Source organism: Salvia hispanica, chromosome 2 (assembly GCF_029641045.1).
Source record: "Salvia hispanica isolate PSC_SH4W2 chromosome 2, Shi_PSC_v1, whole genome shotgun sequence".
NCBI classification, from domain to species: Eukaryota; Viridiplantae; Streptophyta; class Magnoliopsida; order Lamiales; family Lamiaceae; genus Salvia; species Salvia hispanica.
Window position 1 is genome coordinate 28,731,164 of NC_142693.1, and position 16,629 is coordinate 28,747,792.

Below are 16,629 nucleotides of genomic sequence, written 5' to 3' on the forward strand. Positions count from 1 at the left end.
TGATCATGGACCTCAAAATTATACTATAATTATTACAATTGTTGTTATAATAACAATGGAAGGGTATCTTACAATACTAATCAAAATTTGACCAACTATTAGTACATCTATATTTGTTAATAAAAAAAAGGGATGTGCTTTCCTTGTGGATTGAAAGTTTTGAAGCATAAACACGTGCTACGGAATCAGGCGTGTGTTGCTTCTATTAATAACAATGGAAGGGGTATCTTACATTAATACTAATCAAAATTAGACTATAATTTATATGAGTGAAGATAAATTAACAAAAATTGTATATAAGGATATTTTAGGTATTTTACATTGTAATAAATTTATAATGACTTATGAATTTGATATATTACTTATTTATTCTTACATGACCATTTAAGAAAGTATAAGTTTCCAATCTAAATATGTAGTGATTTAGGAAAAGATTAATATGTCTTCCTTGTTGTATCTAGAGATTAATATAATTGCTTAATTTACGTGAAGGGTGTAGGCAACGAAATTAATTTTCTGCTTCCTTTTTTCAGTATACATGGTCTTTTTAATTATTTATTATTCATTATACAACAGTTTCCTCATTATCTCTATATTTTATGATACAAAATTAAATATGTTACACAATACTAGTAAAAAATTATTTGTTTTATTATTAAATAATTGTTATAATTAAATTATTATAAAATTGACTACATGCATATATATTTTTCTCATTGTTATCCCCAACTAACTAGTTATGATTATTAATCGATTTACTTGTATGCTCTATATCTCCAATAAAAATTTATGATACACAGCTAAATAGAAAGTATACAATAGTAGAAAATAACTTAAAATGAGTAATAGTTATTCATATTTTATTTTTAAACAAACCTTAAGATTGTAAATTATAAAATAATACACGTATATATGCTACTACTAATTAATTTCTCATTATTAGTATAATCTAATTAGTTGATGATCATTAAGTCAATTTCATTGCATATACTACATCTTCACATAAAAATCATGAAACAAAATTAAATATTAAATATTGTAGTGAATTTTTTTTTAAGTGATAATAGTCATTTTCGTCCAATTATTTTATTTTTCAGTAAATCTTAAGATTGTGAAATATAAAAATGACTACATGCGTATATATTTAATTTATGAGTGATCACACAACTAATTGATGATCATTAATTCGATTTAATTGTATACTCTGCACCTTCTTCATGCAAAAACCATGAAATGAACTTAAACATGATATACTCCATGATGGTGAAAAAACAAATTAAATTGATAATAGTCATTCGCTTCCAATTATTTTATTTTTAAATAAATCTAAGAGTGTAAATTATAAAAATGACTACATGTATGTATACTTAATTTTTCATTGCTAATATCATCCAACTAATTGATGATTATTAAGTCGCTTTTATTCACGCAAAAATCGTGAAATGAAATTAGATATGATATGTATTAGTAAAAAATAAAATAAGTTGATAATAATCATTTTGTCTAATTATTTTTTATTTTTGAAAAATCTTATGATTGTAAATTATACTACCTCCGTCCCCCAAAATTTGCTACACTTTGACCCGACACGGGTTTTAAGAAATGTAATGGAAAGTGAGTTGAAAAAGTTGGTGGGATGTGGGTCCTATTTTTAAAGTATTAGTTTTATAATAAAATGTGAGTAGGAATGAGTTAGTGGAATATGGGGTCCACTACCAAAAATGGTAAAAGTGAAGTGTATCAAATTTTTAGGGACGGACCGAAATAGTAATATGTATCAAATTTTCAGGGACAGAGGTAGTAAGAAAGACTACATTTATTATTTAGTACTGGTACCTAATTTCTCAGTGCCAATTCGATTAAGTTGATCGATGATAATCCAAAACTAATGATCATTAAGCGTTCACTTTATACTCTAAAATCATGAAATTAATTGATAATAGTGAAAAATAAAATAAATTGATAATAGTCATCTATATCTAATTATTTTATTCTTAATTAATTCTTAAGATTGTAAATTATAAAATTAATTGCATGTACATATACGAGTACTTTGTTTGTTAGTACTATCACTCAAATACTTGATGCTTATTAAGCCGATTTCTTTGTATACTCTACGTCTTCACACAAAATCTAAAAATAAATTAAATACGGTGTATGGTACAAAATAAAAAATAATTTTAAATATAAATTTTCATTCGCATCCAATTATTTTTTAATAAAGTATTGATTATAAACTATAAAAGTGACTACATGAATATATAGTTACTCACTTAATATTATCATTTAACTAAATGACTATCATTAAGTCAATTTCCTAGTACACTATACATCTTCATGTAAAATTCTTGAAACGAAATTAGATATGACATAGAGTAATACTAAAAATTAATTTAAATTGATAATAATCATTCTCGTTCAAATATTTATTATTAAATAATTTTTAGAATTATAAATAATAAACTACATGTGTATAAAGTTAATTTCTCAATGTTATCACTCAACTAATTGTTGATCATTACGTCAATTTCCTTGTATACTTCACAGATTCACAAAAAATTCATAAAATAAAATTAGCTATGACATATAACAGTTAAACTGACAATAGTTATTTGAGTCTAATTGTTTAATTATAAATAATTATAACAACTAAATTGATAATTGTTACTATAATTTAAACTTAAATTTTCTTAGTGATACCACCCAATTAATCAATGATCATTAAGTTAATCTTTTTATATTCTACATCTTCATGCAAAAAATGACTATAGTATGCGTACATTTATTTAATTTTCAAATATTTCTCGAATTGTAAATTAAAAAATGACTACATTTATATATAATACTTATTTTTTTAGCATTTTCAAATCATTGTGGGTCCTACTTTTATATATTAGTTTTATAATAAAATGTGAGTATGAATGAGTTAGTGGAATATGAGGTCCACTACCAAAAATGGTAAAAGTGAAATGGGACAAATTTTGGGGGACGGACGGAAATGAAAAACTGGGACAAATTTTCGTGGACGGAGGGAGTAATAAACAGTTAAAGTGGAGAAATGGTAAAGCAAAAGACAGAATAATGTTTACTTTACCATTTCTCCACTTTAACTGTTTATTATCATTTTTATAAAATGAGTGCGCAAAAGTGATTGGGACTCCTAATGGTGGACGAAGGGAGTATATCAATTCGGTATTGTTCTTGGTTTGATCGACGGGCAAAGCTCCCGCGACTACCCTGACTACCTTTTATCCCTCCGACGATCGTAATTGCGACGCCAGAATCTTGTTAAAGGAAATCATCCCTTAACAATTGGTGCTTTCATTGAGAGCTCATGGTGGAAGTCAATCTTCGTTCGTGGTCGGAGATATTGCAAGCATCTGAAGGCTTGCAATTGAATTCAACTGCAGCAACGTTGGAGCATATTCTCGCTATGTTTGCCCGACTCGAGACCCGATTGGTTGCGCATGAGTGCAGGGTAGCAGCAACACTCCCTCCGTTGCAACACGAACCTGATCCTTCTGACGCAACCACGTTTCAGCAGCCGCACGCTGCACAACTGCCCCGACAATATCTGCAACAGCAACAACCTTACCAACTGCCTGCTCCTCCACCCGATGCTTTGCCATGGCAGCAACTGCAGCAACCGGAGATGGAGGATTGGCGGTGGCAACAGCATCAGCCCCACACACAGCCGGTCCAGACGCGACGTCCAACAAGCTGGGACCCTCCCGACTACTGCCAACAGTCGGGGTTCATGCCGTACGACCAATATCCAATGCCATACCACCACTGGGAGAAAAATCAGCCGCCGCTGACCCCGCCTTGTGGTTGGGATCCACCTGCGCAACGATCCCTTCATGGCTTCCCGCCCCACAATCAGTCCCACAACCTGCCATTGCACTCCGTGCCATATGGGATCGCTTCCCACGTGCAGCAGCCTCGACAGCAGCTCCGACAGACTAATGCATGTTGGGATCCGCCACAGCTGCACATGACGCATTTGGCGTATGATCACCGGTTGGCCCAGTATCCACCGCCTCCACGGCCCCTGCCTTGCTGCGAACCTGATCAGATTATTACCTCTGAAATCATGGGATTTGTGCAAGAAAAGATTGAGGCAGGGGAATTTAATCAAGAATCAGAAAAGAAAGAGGATTTTCGAGCTGAAGGGGAATTGGTAGATGATTAATTTTGTTATGAAATCAAATTGATTCCAGACATCCATTCTTTAAGCCTTGGTCAAGAACCGGTTCCTCATCAAACAACAGAAAAAAGTGATTCCTTGAATGGGATGGGTAGTTTTCTTGATGAGATTGGTGATTCACGGTCAACTCTATTACTACCTCCGTCCCTCAAAATTTGCTACACTTTGACCCGACACGGGTTTTAAGAAATGTAATGGAAAACTGAGTTAAAAAAGTTGGTGGGATGTGGGTCCTACTTGTAAAGTATTAGTTTTATAATAAAATGTGAGTAGAAATGAGTTAGTGGAATATGGGGTCCACCACCTAAAATGGTAAAAGTGAAGTGTATCAAATTTTCAGGGACGGACCGAAATGGTAATATGTATCAAATTTTCAGGGACAGAGGTAGTATATGATAATCATGAAAACAAAGCCACTTTTGATGTTGATGAGTTCATAGAGATGGAGCCTCAATCTGTGAAGCTAAGAGATGATTTGGATTTTTGTGTTGGTGATGTCACACGTATTGTTTACCGTTCGACATCAGTCGACGCCGATGCATGATTTATCCCTCCGCGCATTGCCTTGCCGTGTTTGAGCGTTCTTGGCTATACAGGAGAGCTTTTCGTTTTAGCGTGGAATTTTTCCAACTACATTGTTTCTCCTTTGATGATTTTCGTTGGAGGTGATGAAGGGGGACGCTCAGCTGTTCGGTATACGTTTGATCCGGGAGGAGGCGCTTCGCCAACACATCTGCTTTCAACTCTCTTGATTACTTCATGGATCCCACCTTGAGGGCAAGGTGGTTTGCAACCGCCGGGGAGTTGATACAATTATTATTATTATTATTATTATTTAGTTAGTTAATTAGTGATTTTCCATATCTTTCCATATAATTAGGATATTTATTTCTTGCTCATTAAGTTAGTATTAGTATTATAAATATGGCTATTGTTATTCTCTTCCGTCAATCAATCGGAAATACAATTATCCTATTTTATTTTTACGCTTTTATATCAATTCGGTATTGTTCTTGGTTTGATCGACGGGCAAAGCTCCCGCAACTATCTCGACTACGTTTTGATCTCGAGAGCTGGTCTACATCCAAAAAACAAGGATCAATCTAGCAACCATTTGATTACGGATGAACGAGTCACGTGCCACTCGACAACACCCCTCGATGTTACTATAATTTGACCTTAACTAACCATAGTTAGGCGTATCCGCCTTAATCCAACTGATTAACTATGTTATGAAGCACAAATTCTTTCGCCCAATTCATAACACTATTGTACTTTTCATGATTCCGTAGTAATTCTTCAAAGATCTTCCCCACAGCCGTCACTTTCACCTCATCATCATCAACCGCTTCGAACAAAGATCTTCCCCACAGCCGTCACTATAATCATATGATCGGTTATCTCTTTGCGTTTCTTGACTTCAGCCTCACGCTTCATGAGAACTGATCCGTGCCATTTCCCGAGCGAGGTGAACAGAATGGAGGCTGCAACAGCTGGTTGGTTGCGTTGGAGAGCTGTGATGAGCGGCAGCGGAGGAGGACTGAGAAGGGGCTGGGGAAATTAATGTGAGGATATGTGTACATATATAAATGTAAATCCCATTATAAAGTTTTTCGCCATGACACTTTTCTTCGTCACGCTAGAAAGATCAACGAAGCTTCGCCACTGAATGTGTGGATCTTGTCACTGCTTTCTCACATAATAGATCCTTTGGTATTTAAACACCTTAATCAACTATTTATAAGCTATCAAAACAGAGTAGTACATGTTAGGTATTCTTGTATTCATCCAATGAGCGCAACGAAAATTGTATACAAGAATAACAGATCTAGATTCATAATCATATTGCAAGTTGAGCATGTAAAACACAACGGAATTAAATCTTACTTGTTGTGTCGTTATATTCCATTGATTGTACGAATCCTGCAAGATGAGTCCACCACTATCGAGGTCCACGTGTATTCTGATCCGATGCAGGAACAATTCCTCGGTACAATCGTTCTGTAGAGAAAGCTAGGAAATCTCTTGTTGAACGTACGTATTCTTGCGCCGCTTTCTCTCTTAGAGAATTAGGTTTCTTCTCTATCTCCTATTCTCTACAATAGAGCATATATATAATAGAATAATTGTAACATTAGGCCAAGCCCAAATGAATTATTTCCTATTAGTCTAATCTAGCCCATTTTCTTTCAGTACATCCTATAAGCTCTTAAAACAGAGTATATCCTATAAATCTTGGGTGCTCTCATGGATCAAATGACAAGTGCATGCGCGGGTCAAATTTACCTAGATCTCATATCTGAAAATGATCAAAAACATTGTGTGAGAGCATGTGCACAAATATTTTTAGGGTAATAATAAACCTCTCTCATTTTACTTGTGGATTTTCTAGAATGGTGTCAGGTGTGGGTATGTGCTATGTCTCGAGAGTCTAAGGACATGTTTGGTACAATGAAATGATGTAAAATCTTGGATGTAGTAAAAGAATGATAAATCTTGGATGATTCTTTTGCTTGACTAGCAAGGGAAATATGAAAGATTGGGTATCTAAGGTATTCATTCTTGCTTCAAAAGGGACGTCCCCTTTCATAAATAAAAGGAAATTTTACCTTGATCCATTCAGCTTCTTTCCGACATTCATATGCCTCGATCGACATGGCCATAGGTCGACGGTCGACCACCTTGATTAGGCGGTGTGACACCTGTGCCAACACCTATGGCAACAAAACTACCCTTGTGGCTGCAGACCAAAATAGAAAGTAAATCAAATTCGTACCAATCTAATAAGAATATGCATGGTTGCGATAAAAAAAATAAAATACAATCAAATATACAAATATACGCCATGACACTTTTCTTCGTCACAATAGAAAGATCGACGAAGCTTCGCCACTAAATGTGTGGACCTTGTCACTGCTTTCTCACATAATACTACGTATTTAAACATCTTAATCAACAAATAAGCTATAAAAACAGAACAGTACATCCTATAAGCTCTTAAAACAGGGTACATCCTATAATCAACAAAACTACCCTTGTGGCTATAAACCAAAATAGAAATAAAATCAAATTCATACCAATCTATTAAGAATATGCATGGTTGTGATAAAAAATAAAATACGATCAAATACATTAACTAATTTACTTAATAAATAGAAAAAATAAGATACAAAGAATATAAAACTACCAATATCTAAAAATGAAAAGAATAAAACAAACCACCAAATATATACAACAGAACATAAAAAACAATAGTAATGCTCTGTCCCCTTGTTTCCAACTATAACTATGCTCTGAAGCACCAATTCTCTAGCACGGTTGATAGCACTATTGTATTTCTCATCATTCTGTAGTAATTCTTCAAAGCAATTTTCCATCGTTGTTTGTTGAGTTGAGACGGAGTTGGAGTGCTGAGCAGAACTCAGGAGAGTTGAGGTTGTTGACGTTGTAAGTTGTAACTGTGGACGAACTCAACCAATTTTTCGTTATTTGTAGTGCGGAACGCCGAAACAAATTCTTTGGCATATGGGCGGCGCCGGTTGGTTGCCGTGGAGGAGGAGATTTGTGATGTGCGGCTGAGGAAGAGGAGTTTGATGAAATAAGCCTGCAAAGCGCGTTTATAATAATATAGAAAATGTCAATATTTTTCAATATTCAAACCAAAAAATATGTACCCCGTAACGCGTGGAGTTGAGTATAGGAATTTAGGAAATGAAATTAACAGTGGCAATTTAGCATACATGGAGTCAAGTCTAAAAATAATTAAAATAAAAAATTATTAAGCTTGATTAATTTATGACGCCTCAAGCATTTATTTATTAAATAGAGTAGTTAAATTTAAAACCCAACTCGATGTAGAAATAAAAACTTACTAACAGTTAAATGGACCCAGTTTAAACTGCAAATACGTTTAGCCACAAACAATCGATGCATACACAGTATTAACACGAAAATGGACTTTATCGTAGAAGCTTCCCAGAAATAGAATTAGAAGGGTAAGGGAATGGGTTTTTTGTTGAGAACTCTAAAGTGGAAACCACGTCAAAATGGGTGGTCATTATCAATTAAAATTTTAAGGTATATTATTGTCTTAGTATACATTAATTAAATTATGTTTTCATAAGAAGAAAGCTATTATTATACTCCTTTTATCCTATTAAAAATAACTCATTTCCTTTTTCATCCGTCCAATAAAAGTTACCTTAGTTATCGATCGCGTTCATTGATTATAGTTCTCTCGAAGACCATTTAAAAAACTCACATCTCCGTCCACTCGACCTTCGCCTCCCTCGCGAAACGCAGTTAAGAATTGAAGTTATTGGACTCACAAGCCAAGCACTTGTTAAAATAAAATAGAAAAATAGAAAAATAGAAAACAATTGGAATTCAAAGAGTAGTGCCTCTATATTTTAATTCTAACACCATATCCCAACTATCCATATTAAAAATAGAATAAAATAAATCCATTTTTAAAAATAACCAAACGGATCAAAATAGTTTTATAAATAAATAAACAAACGGGGTATATAATAATAAATTTTTCAGTATTTGTTTTCTTCGAGATAGGCTCTTTTTAGTACAGTAATTATTTTTATTCATAAATTTTTTTATGGTGTAGTAGACTTTTATGTCGTGAAATATTCCCTTCATTATCAAGTGGCTCGTTTATGACGCAACGGAAAGAGTATATTATAAATATAATAAAATATAAATAATTATGATTATTTACTGCAGCAAGGAAATGGATCCATTCACTTCTGAACAAGAGGGAAACTGCAGCCAGGAAACACAAGGAGATGACTGCGGTTATGATTATTGGCGCCAAATTCGGGATGGGAGATCTTAACGCCATTCACGGCGTGGCTCGGAGGCTGGATTTGGAGAATAAATCTTTGTCGGAAACGGTTGATGATTATGGGAACGACAAAGTGGGGGCTGTGAAAAGGGGCTTTGAAGATTTGGTAGCAAAAGTTGAAGCATACAGTAACCGGATGAATTGGTGTGCTTCAGACTATTATCAAACACTTGAGTTAAGCCCTCTTAAATACAGATCTGTTCAGTTTCGAATTACTGTATTTAAATTTTTGGCAGATTTGTTCAGTTTCAAATATTTGTAATTATAGACAGATTTGTTCAATTTCAAATAATTGTAATTTTAGACATATTTGTTCAATGTTAGACAGACTTGATTGAGCAATTGTTGTGGATTATTTGTCTAGAAAATAATACTACTACTGTTTTCCTTTCATAAGTACTTTGGATATGCAATTTCATATCGGGGGCTATTACACTTTTATTCTATGACAGTCCAATTAATTTTCTTACATAGCACAAGGCAAGGTTGCAGCTCAAGGATGGTTTTGTTACACGGTTGATGTTTACTTCTTCCCCAGTCTGAATGTCATTCGGGTCTACATGGTTCAGCACGAGCCTATGAAAAGTTGTGAGATGTCCTCTTGGACCCGTGACATGAAATGTGTGGACCTTGTCACTGCTTTCTAACATAATACGCTTTAAACACCTTAATCAGCAATTTATAAGCTATCAAAACAGAGTAGTACATCCTATAAGCTCTTAAAACAGAGTACATCCTACAAATCTTGGATGCTCTCATGGACAAACGACAAGCGCATGCACAGGTCAAATTTTGCTCAGACAACAAGGTGGTGCATGGTCGACACTCTGACCGAGTGTGAAATAGCTCCGTTCTGTGAGCTATTATCTGCTACCTACATCCCATATCTGAAAATGGATCAATGATATTGTGTGTGAGCATATGCATAAATATTTAGAGAGGGTTATAAACCTCGCTCAGTTTAGTTGTGGATTTTCTCATTTATAGACTAACTAAATCATAGGCAGCAAAGTAAAACATCTAGTTTGATAATTAATCATAACATATAGATTATTTAGAAAATAATCTAAATATTCCTAAAATAAATCTTCCCAAAATATTTTATTTCATTAAATAATATTAGTTTTAATAATATCTATTAATTTATCTATTAATTTCATTAATGATATCTATTAATTTATTTTGTTCGAGGTTAGAACGAATCAACGTCGACGAAGATTTGAAGACAACGCCGGAGACGCCCGCCGGGCCGCATGAACGCTGCCCGACCGCCGCCGGCTGGGCCGCGCCATTTGGCGCGTTGCTTCCTTTTCCGAATTTTTCCGCGGCGAAGTCACGCCGCGACTGACCCAGCCACCGTGTCGCTTGAACGCAGCTTCTCCGCGTCACTCCTGCGAGAACCCAGCTCCGCCGTCGACCTCGCACGAACCAGCGATAGCCGCCAGTGGCTGTGCAGCTCCGGTTCGGCGTCGATGGCTTAGGGTTTGATAGGGTTTCGGTTTTTAGGGTTAGGGTTCTTGCGACTTTTTCCGGTGGCATCGCCACCTTGTCGTAACGTCGAGAGGCTATGCGCCGTCTGCTTCGAAGAGGAGTAGCACCGCGGTCTCGTCGGCGGCGTGGACGAGCCCACGCTCGTGTTCACGTCGCCGGCTGATCGCGTCGACCTCTCCTTGACCGGCGCGTATTGCAGGCCGCTTCGGGACCGGCGGTGGTTCTCCGGCGATGCGCACGAATCCATTCTCGTCAGCGCATCGCCGGTCGATCGCCTCCCTCAGCTCCCACTATTTCGACATCCCTACTCCGATCGCATGTAGTGCGATTCGTCCCGGCGCAAGCGCCGACGAATCGCACACCTCGTGCGTTCGAATAATTCAAGTTCTATGATTCCAATGTTCTTGGGTTCATCATGCATAAAAAAAAATAACAAAAACACAAGAACATGCTTCGTAATCAAATAAGACATGCATACATGAATTTCGTGAAATTTAAATCCAAATAATCAGAGCCAAAGACTGGCTCTGATACCAATTGAAGGGACTGGCAGCGGAAGCGCTCAACATAAATCAATTACATAATAATCAGATCTATTTAGCAGATTATTTAGACAAAATCTATTCGCGTAATTATCACATGTATCATGCTCATAACTTGAATTAATCATGCTTTAAGAATATTGAAACCTAAAACATGCTTTTCTACGGAGTAGATAAATACCTAATTAATTCTCCAAATAATTGAAGATGGCTAGCTTCTTCTCCACGTGATGCTTTGAGTACTAGACCACAAATCTTCTCTCTGGTTCCCGAACTGTATCCCAATATCAGTGTGGGCTGATCTTACTAGAATACTAGGACTTAAATAAAGAAGACAGAAGAAATCCTTATTAGAATAGGAGAGAAATTCAAAATTCTCTTCAGCTTAGGGCCGAAAATTTTGAAAATTTCAATAATGAAAAAATGCGTTGTTTCTGGCTCCTTTATTCTCCTATTTATATTATGTTCCTTTTGGGCCCAGATAGAGATATATGGAAGGTTTTGGATATGGGCTCATCCAATTTACTTTTCACTAATTAAATTGAACCCACAATTTAATATAAGTTATAATTGGAATATTACAAGCAGCCACTACAGAAGTAATATTGAACTCTCACCATCCAAATCCGAAATTACAAGTAATCCGGGTTTCCGTTTAACTTTCATTTCCCGTGCTTAAGATTAAAATGTCCATTAATTAATTAATGTCTGCTATTGACTTAATTAATTAACTTCTTATTAATTCCAAGAGTGGACTTAGCATGAAACGCTTATTTATTATTCATAGAGTAATCAAACTCCAACTAACTAGGTTCCGAATAATAAAACCTTGTTTCGCACTCCTCTTGAGGACATTATCAAACGAGACTCTCCTCGCGCACGATTCAATATAATAGCAATCCTAGCACCGCTAGATATTGATCACCACTACCCAATATATCAGGATAATTGGGTTACGAAAAACCTACACCATTTGATAAGTCAAAGTAGTGCATAATCAATACCGTATGCTCAATGCTAACCTACATTGATTAAGAAACAAATATTATCAAGACCTCGCCTTTCAGTAGATAGCCCAAGGACAAGTCTTGTTGTTAGATCCGTTCAGTGCTATACCACACCAATGTCATCTTATTTCAGTAAGGCTTAGAAATATGCGGACTGACATTGCAACCTTTCTCGATGGATAGTCAAATTCCATCTAGGTTGTGAAATTCATCTTTTTCTCTGTTTAGAACTGACCGTGTTACCTTAAAGTGGACGACGCCCACAACCGGTCTACTAAAACAAAGACTTAGACTTTGTTTAGTTAACTTATACATTTAAACATGCATTAACATCCATTAAATGTAAAACATAACAACATTATGACAAAAATAATCTGTTTTATTCCTTGGAAAATAAAATAAGACAGTATTCAATCACTCGAAACATGATTTCTAGTATACAAACTCTAACATGAAGAACATGTGTGATTTTCCGTAGATCAAATTTTCGTTGTAATTTTCTCCTTACTTTAATCCGACGAAAATTTAGTTTTCAATTTTAATTTGTTTTATTAGCCGTTTTTATCTAATTATTTTTAGTCCGATAATTTTAATTGTAATTGAATTAAAATATACAACAAATAAAATAGAGTGAAATGTGGCTAAAAAAAGTGTCTACTATTGCTGCGGAAACTTTTTTTTTTTGACCGTGATTAAATAAAAAGTGATTATGGACAAAAAACGTAAAAGTGTCCAACCAAAATGTCCACCCTAACGTGGATGCTTAAGGCCTACTTGTTTAGAATTGTCAGATGGGCCGAACTGGCATAAAATCCTAATTTGAGATTCGGCACTAAATATTCTCATAAATCAGACTCATTCTTCGCTCAGAATCACACTAAAAAATTGAACAATGGAAGATGAAGTCTGGATTTCAATTCAGGATCGATGAGCTGCGGAGAAGGATCGGCATATACTCTGTATCAGCTGCTGCCTGCTCCGGCCAAGAGATCAAACGCCTCGCTCCCGCTTACTTCGTCATCTCCGCCCTCGACATCTTCACCGCTCTCGATCGAGTATCTCCTCTTTCCAAAATTCTAATTCAGTCCATCCCCTCCCCTATATTTTGTGAAATTTTAAGCTTTGTTTAACGAGGATGCTCGATTCAGTGTGATCTGAAGTCGTTCATGTTTGTGAATGCAGTTATTGATTTTGTCATCTCTATTATGCTGTTTACTTAATCCAGTTAGTCTTAATTTGATTGTGAATCTCTGTTTGAATTGTGAACTAAATGATAATGGTTTTTTTTTTTTTTTTTTAATTTATTGTGAATCTCTAGAGAGCTACTTGGTATGGTGGAATGGAAAGGGGGGAATGAAATGACATCCCTACCTCTATTCTATTCCTTTGCTTGGTATTTTATTTCCGTAGGAATAACCATTCTACTTGGAATCATCATTCCATTCCCCATGGGAATAGCCATTCCTTCAATTTAGCTAAGGAATGGTCATTCCATTTCATTTTACATTTTTCTAATTTTAAATTTTAACAAAATTATATAAATATTATTTTATATTATATTTGAATTTAATACCAGTTCAATTTTATGATTAAATTTAACTTTTAAAATTTTTAATAATTAAAAAAAAAATCCAGACACACGTTGCAACACAGTCACACACACAAACACACACTGCAAAAAAAAAAAACACACTCACACAGCAAAATACACACAGCAAAAAAAAACACACACACAGAGCAAACAATCACACACACACACACAGCAAAAGAACAGACACAGCAAAAAAAAAAAAAACACAAACACACACAGCAAAAACACACACACACAGCAACACAAACTCACACACACTGACACACAGCAACACACGCACACAGCAAAACACACACACACACACACAGCAACACAAACTCACACACTGACACACAGCAACACACACAGCAAAATACACACACAAAGCAACACACATAATTTCATTACATTTGTATTCCTTTCATTCACCAAGCACAAGAATGGAATGAAGATTTCATTCCATTCCTATCTTCATTCCATTCCACCATACCAAGTAGGGCCTAGGAGTTTTAGTAGATGAGCTATGGCAGAGGAGGAGTTAGCCGCTTCGTGCGGCGATATTCTTTTTGTTGTTTGGCTTCTTTCTTGCTTTCAGCATCTTTTTCCATATTTCTTGAGCTATAACCTATGGAAGGAAAAATACTACACCCGTCGTCCGCTATTAGATGTCCCATATATTTGAATCATATCAAATAGCCCCATTCCAGAGCCACTTGCTATACTTTTACAATATGCAATCTTAAAACAGTTAGGTGTTTTGGCTAAGTTAACAGTTGAAAGCCTCGAGGAAATCATGTTATCTTCTTAAAACAGTTAGGTATACACAAGCCTTGAGGAAATCATGAAATCTTCTAAACATCCTTCTAACTTCTTAACTTTGTTAATGATGGCATTCGATCTTGCAGGTTGTGCCGTATATTGACACCAGTGCATCGTAAATCTTGAAGATATTGAATTTTAAAAATCAAGAATGCTCTGTAAATTCGAGAATGTGTATATACAGGAGTATTCCCCGTGGCCATTCTTAACATAGTCGGACATCCGTTGTCCTGACTCCAGAATAAGGAACAATACTAGGTACAAAGGCAAAAACTTTTTCTTTCTCTTATTGAGTAGTTTATTATCCATCCACTTTAACCTTTAAACCGTAATTTCTTATTTTTGGTGCCTAAAAGAAATGTTTCGACTAATTTTGAATGGAGGGAGGAGTATTATCAAATGAGTTTTAGGGTTTGATAATAATATCAAGCACTTTTTGTTTAACCCACTTGATCTCACCATTGTAGTTTTTAACCTTTTGTAGTAATTCTTCAGAGCTCCTTTTCACAGCCGCCACTTTCTTCCCATTATCAACTGTTTTCGACAAAGATTTGGTCTCGAACTCCAACCTGCTAGCTACAAAGTGAATGTTTATGAGATCTTTTATGCCGCAATCGGCGGCCAAAATCATACGTGTTGTGATCTCCTTATGTTTCCTTACCACAGTCTCACTCTTGTTTAGTACCGAATGGCGCCATTTTCCGAGCGCACCAAACAGAATGGAGGTCACTGGGGCTGCCCCAGCCACTGCTGCCCAAGCCCACTCGGGATTGGCATTCGCAGTGGCAATTGCACTCGCGGCCGTACAGATTATGACCGCTGCGACGAAGAAAATGGCAGACACCTTCTGGGAGAGACCGATGCTATCGAGCTCCTTGTTGAAGCCGGTGCACATCGGTTTCAGCGTATCCAGCATCATGGAATGGTTTGAAACGAGACGGGATAAATCATCACGGAAGAAGTTGTGAAAGAAGGGAGGAAGATCATGATCATTTGCAATGTCAAGACGTCGTTGGAGTGTTGAGCAGAACTCGAGGGAGATGAGGCTGTTCTTATAGTGGTTGCGTACAAAATCCACCAATTTCTCATTATTGGAATCGTCCTTCTGCAAATCATCAAATGCCAAAATAAATTCTTCAGCCATGACAGAAGTGGGCGGCGTTGGAGTGCTGTGATGAGCGGCGGCAAAGGAGGATTTATTGGCTTCGTGCGGCGGTTGGAGAGCTGTGATCAGTGATGGAACTAGAAATTTAAGTAAGCTGCGAGATTGAATTTATTTTCTAAATAATAGTAATATTAAATTGTATATGTAATATTTTTACAATTTTTAAAGCCCAATTCTTAAATTCACACAATCATAAATACAAAACACAACTCAAATCCCTATCTATCTCATTTCAAAATCAATATATTAAATTATAGTACTACCTTCATTCCTTGTTAATTGGGACATTTCTTTGCATAGAGTTTAAGAATAGTGTATTAAATGATGGTGAATAAAATAAGAGAGATGAAAAGTGAATAAAATAAAATAAAAAGAAGTTAATTTTGGCCAAAAATAGAATTGACTCAATTAATTTAAAACTTTCTAAAATAAATAAAAAAAAACAAACTCAGCTAACATTAAAAAAAAAAGACTCACTGTCACAATTTTTGAATGTGCAATTTTAAGTTGAATACATAAATATAGTATTGAGCCTCGTCTAAATAATTTTAAAAAACTAGATTTAGCTGGACATTAGGAAATACTTTATTTAATTAAATTTTACCGTCTCTAATCTATTGAATATTGATCATCTGATTGATTTTAAAAAGCGCATGTTAATAGGATTTTAACACATATAGTACTAGTATATTAGAAGCAAGTAAATTAGCAAATAAAAACGTGTTAAGCGCTAGCTAGAAAGGGGAACGACAGCTGGATATATTTATCTGCCTATTTATTTATAACCTTTATCATTTATTTATCTTCTTCCTGGGGGCAGGGTGGGGTTATAGGGTCCGGCGCCGGGCAAGCCCCTGCTGGCTTGGCCTATGCTAGTTCCGTCGCTGTTCCACGATACATTTCTTTTCCAGAGGCTAGACTAAAACTTCCGGGGATGGGGCGGTCACGGCGGGGTTTATAGGGTCAGGCGCCG

The 16,629-nt window shown here is 35.7% G+C and overlaps 1 protein-coding gene across 1 annotated transcript; it reads right to left on the reverse strand.

The window, feature by feature from the left end:
• Window positions 1-14,897: 14,897 nt before the first annotated feature.
• Window positions 14,898-15,865, reverse strand: LOC125191364 (UPF0496 protein At4g34320-like). Its single transcript, XM_048088915.2, has one exon. The coding sequence runs from the start codon at window positions 15,633-15,635 to the stop codon at window positions 14,898-14,900; it is 738 nt and encodes a 245-aa protein (XP_047944872.1). The 5' UTR covers window positions 15,636-15,865.
• Window positions 15,866-16,629: the final 764 nt, after the last annotated feature.